Source organism: Camelina sativa, chromosome 9 (assembly GCF_000633955.1).
Source record: "Camelina sativa cultivar DH55 chromosome 9, Cs, whole genome shotgun sequence".
NCBI lineage: Eukaryota > Viridiplantae > Streptophyta > Magnoliopsida > Brassicales > Brassicaceae > Camelina > Camelina sativa.
The window spans coordinates 27,974,482-27,979,513 of record NC_025693.1 but is presented as its reverse complement, the minus strand read 5'-3'; the positions used below and the strand labels follow the sequence as shown (position 1 = coordinate 27,979,513).

At 32.5% G+C, this 5,032-nt stretch overlaps 2 protein-coding genes across 2 annotated transcripts; both read right to left on the bottom strand.

The window, feature by feature from the left end:
- Nucleotides 790-1,958, bottom strand: LOC104715804 (putative F-box protein At1g70390). The gene is made up of 2 exons (XM_010433178.1): nt 1,374-1,958; nt 790-1,263 (listed from the first exon to the last, which is right to left on the bottom strand). The coding sequence occupies exons 1-2, from the start codon at nt 1,956-1,958 to the stop codon at nt 790-792; spliced, it is 1,059 nt and encodes a 352-aa protein (XP_010431480.1).
- Nucleotides 3,660-4,098, bottom strand: LOC109126487. Its single transcript, XM_019230070.1, has 2 exons — nt 3,949-4,098; nt 3,660-3,917 (listed from the first exon to the last, which is right to left on the bottom strand). Exons 1-2 carry the CDS (start codon nt 4,096-4,098, stop codon nt 3,660-3,662), a joined length of 408 nt encoding a protein of 135 aa, XP_019085615.1.

Genomic DNA, 5,032 nt, shown 5'->3' with positions numbered 1-5,032 from the left:
AAAAAAAAAAAAAAAAAAAAAAAAAAAGAAATTTTAGTTCCACAATTAAGATACTAAAATTGTTGGCTAATCAGCATATAGATTAGTGGATACCAAGCATGAAATTTACATTCTTACAATTTAAATCACACGTCAAAATATAAGATAATACTATAATTTTAATTATTTTTATGACTAAATTTAGCATGACTTGAAAGGTTTTGTGTTAATCCTACACATCTACTCATCTAACAAGTTTTCAGTTTTCACTATTATTCTTTGTACACAATTAAGTACAGTATACTACTATTCATAGTTGTTTTTATTATTGGTTAAAGTATTAGCAGAGTCGCACATTTCAATTTAAACAGAACGCTAAACAAAAGCAGGGATGCAACCAACAGTAGAATTCAAATCGCCACTTGTCTGTTTAGTTTCCGCTTCTTCGAACACTCATTTCAACCGCCATGAAATCTTATGTTTTGTTTTTTTGTTTTCTATTAGCAACCTTTTTGTTTTAGGAGTCAAATGTCACTTTCTGTAGTTGAGAATATTTTTTTTAATAAATTAACAAATTGGAAGGGAGGAAAACCATTAAACGTTTGGAACATTATTTATTAATATATTTAGCATAAATATGTAGATTAACGACAATAGAAATGAAAACAAATAATCCCAATAAAGTATAGTGTTTTTCGAGAGACAACATTATTATTATTTTTAGCATAAATTCAAGATTAACCAACGATATAGAGAAATGAAATTGAACATTAATTCATCCCAGTTAACTCGATCCGTTATTCTTTATCTTCAGAGAAGCCATGTCGAATCGCAATGGTCCAAAAATAACTGAACAGCAGGATATGGGAGTTTTAGAGGAGGAGCATCATACAGGTCTTGAAAATCATAGCGTCGGAGACGTTGGGTTGATTTATCGAAGTAGAGCAAAGAAGTTGAACGTGAATCCTTCACGATAGACACTTGATAGAAAACAAGTATGCTTTTTCCAACGGTTCCTTTGAAATGAAACCTTGTGTTTCCAACAGTGTCTTTCCAATCAGGAATCACAAACCTTTCGCTTGACCATCCTCCGGTTGCTTTCCTAACCCACAGCTGCAATTCTCCATTGTTGTGGTCAACCATGCGAGATAACGCGATTTTCTTTTTGTATTTCACCAGGCTCCATCCTCCACGGAAATTCACACCCTCAGGTACTTGAACGGCAGTAAACTCCTCAGAACTCATGTTAAAGCTCATAACTACAGATTCTTGGCCACCTTTGCACTGCGCACCAAAGTACAAGAAACCTCCTTCAAATAGCCCTTCTGTAGATGAGGGATGACATACTGATAATTGATCCGCCTCCAGGGAGATAGTTCCTGACCCGGTCGCACCGTTAATATTTGAGCTTCTCTAGGACGATCTCCGAATGGTCCATCAAGCGCCATACACAACACTTTGAACACATCCCTAGTTTCATCGTATCCGAAAAAACTTACTAGGAAATGGTTCGCATCCGCTTGGATGTCTGGTAAAGTCTGAGATTTCCCCGTACAAGGATTGAAAATCACAATCTCATTGGTTGTAAAGTGAAGGCAGATCACACCTCGGATGGGTTGACAAGCCCTAAAGCTCGTTGCACCAAGAACGCGAACACGTATCTCTTGAAGACCAGACGACAACAATGGTTCCTCCTCTTGATAAACGGAGCGAAACATCACTGATAACCAGACTTCCTCTTCTTCTTCAGTGGCGGCCGAGTCTGGTAACAGTTTTATTATTTCAGCGGCGGCCAACAATACTCGAGGCCTTTCCTTGGATAGGCTCAAGTAACGAGCTTTGAAGTCTTCTCCACGGATGATGGAACTCCATTTCCTTGAGACGCCGACGAGTTTCGCCAAGGATTTCAAAGGTGACCGTAACACAATCTCTTCTCGTAGCTCTTCAGGACATGTTTCAAAACTAATTGATTTCTCCATTCTTGTGTTTTTTTTTTCTTTTTCTTTTGTTCTTCTTCTGTAATGATATTTGTTTTTTTTTTTTCGTGTGTTTGAGAGATATGAAGACCTACTTAACAGAGGTGTGGTATTTAAAGAATTTCTAAGCAAGACCTTTGCTTGTTACTAACGACGTAACGTAAGTGGTTCACTTTAGTTTAACTTGTTGAGTCGTGAAAACGCGTCTAGTACTTCCAAAAACACACAAAAGATTAAATTTACAGTTTCCACACGCTAAAAGCTTACTATAATTATAATTATTGGCCAATTAGAGTATAGATTATTGGATACTAAAACTTTAGATAACTATTTTGTTTTTTATTTTCTACATAATTTCAAGGAAAAAAAAAAAAAAAAAACCTCAAAAACTTACTCGTTTCTATGACTAATAATTAACATAGAGATACATATACGCATTACACATTTAATTAGTTCACCTCAAGTCGTCAATATATCCAAAAAATATCAGACTTAAATATACTAAATATATATATTTTTTTATATATATACTAATTATTTCAGTAATGTTGTTCAAATTTCGGAACACACAAATGCAATATCTATTATAAGAAGAATCTCAGAGTTTGTTACATATATATATATATATATATATATATATATATATATATATATATTATGCTTTACATCTAAATACACAAGAAGAAATTTCAGTTCCACACGTTAGAAATTTACTATAACTATTGTCCAATTAGAATACAGATTATTGGGTACCATGCATGAAAATTAAAGTGACATACAGTATATATTTACTTTCACTGTACACGTTTTTGTAGTTTCACTAAACAATTTTTATTTTTCACCCTTTTTTCCTACTTTTTTTCTTTTGCACTTGCTAGGAAGCTTCAGTTTTGTTATATAGCATAAAATTAATATACTCAAACTAACATTTCTATAACTTAACGTCAATATATAGAAATGAAAAACTAACATTAATTAATCCCAATAAGACCACAATAGTAGTACATTACATGAGAGACTGCATTATTAGTTAGCATAATTAAATAAAGAATAACCACTATAGAAAAAAAAAACAGAAATGAAGACTAACAAGTAACAACAATCCCAATAAGACGAGAGATACCAAGCACTAGTTTCTTATAATCAGTGCATCAACATGATCCAAGAAGGTAAGGTTCGTTATTCGCATTGACTCTGTCTATGTCTTACCTCATGACCTCGTCGCTTGACATTATCTATGACCCCCATGCAGCTTTATTTGATATAAATCTGAAGCGGTTAAGAGTGGCCATAGAAAACATGGATCTTGTCTCCTTCAACATTTTTACCTTCAAGACCAATATATACATTAACACCAATGAATACGGACCCTTTCTTTACAAACTCTCCTCGTGAGAAAGATGAAGACCTAATCGAAATCTTGCACACGCACGGCACCGCTAAATGTTATTGCTTCAGCGACATTTGACGTGTCAATTGCTTATAATTAGGGCGATAACCAATCATAACGTGAAGCATCAACTATAAGTAGATTTTGTTACTATAATTTCTTTTTAAGAATAAAGGCCGAATCGAATTAATTGGTATTATTAATCAATTTTTAGTATAGTATGAGCAATTTAAACCATTATATAATAATTTTTTTGGTATAATAACAATATAAACCATTATGTAATAAAAATAATTTAGTTACGTTTTTGTTTTTTAACGAGAAAAAGGTGAAAGAACACAAATTTCAGTAGAACATCTGTTCCACACTTTATTAGTTTTCAAAAAGCTTTCAGAACTATAACATCTTATATTATTAATTTGAAAAAATAATTTTGCATATTCCATGTGACATTCCTTTCCAGCGTTCACTATCCTTAGACAACATTTTCTTGAAGCAATTTTATTCCGAAGAATTTCAGCGAACACTTCATCTAAACATTTTATTGGAGAAATTGCACTTTTGTCTCTCATCTTTTGTACTCGGTGAAACTGCATAGATCGCCGCATCAATCTCGTTCTTTGACATGAGTGGTTCGTGATTATTCTCTTCTATAGCAAAACTTAGATGAGAAAGTGATACCAAAACAATGGTTACAGAAAATGTCATGAAAATGTGCTTGTCGCTAGTTGCTTGTTGGTAGCATTTAAGCATGGTTCAGTGCTTGTGACTACGAGCTCGAGTGATCGAGCACACTTACCAAACCAAAACAAAAATAAAATGTCATGAAAAGGATTTTACTCTCCATTTTTTAATACTTTGACTACTTAATTGGGTTTTTAATGAGGATTTTTGTATGTATATATAGCGTCGAATGTTCATCAATGTTATTTTTAGTATCATTTTACTAATTAATGAGAAAAGACATTTTTATTTATTTGTTTCTCATGAGACAATATATTATTAGTTATCAACATAATTTACATATTTTGACGTTTTACATCGATTACATGGTTCGTTTTAATGCATTTCAGCTTATGAAATTATGTAATAACTTGAATAAAAAAAACAAAGCGTAATCATGGTTAGAAAATTGGCTTCAATTCCTTCAATATTTGCATTCAAGGCTTCCTTAGTAAATTAACTATTTGTATTTGAATGAATACAAAAGTAAATAAATAACTAGATTAATTTACAATAAAACGTAACCATGCTGAGAATTGTTTACAGAGCATTTAGTTTCATACTTTCACTAATTAGAAACTAAAACTCTTATGGGAGATCGTAATTATGAAGAAGTCGCCCTCCACTACATTTCGAATTAGAAACATTCATTTAGGAATTAGGACATGATTTGTATGATCAACTAGCAGAAGATGATAACATATATCTTTAGTTAGTGACTATTCTGACTTAGTGAAGATTAGCAATACATTAATTACGGTTGAAGAAATTGGCAAGGAGTAAAACCTTTTTTTTTTCTATCTCGCTTTAACTCGTAGTTGCCGCCAGCTCCTTTGACATATGAAAGTGAAGTGCCACATCTGTTTCCATCTATCTTACACGTTTTAGTAGTTTGGTTCTTCGAATACAATTAACAAGTTCATTATTTTTTTAAAAGGTTTTCACTTAAAAAAAGTTTATTAGT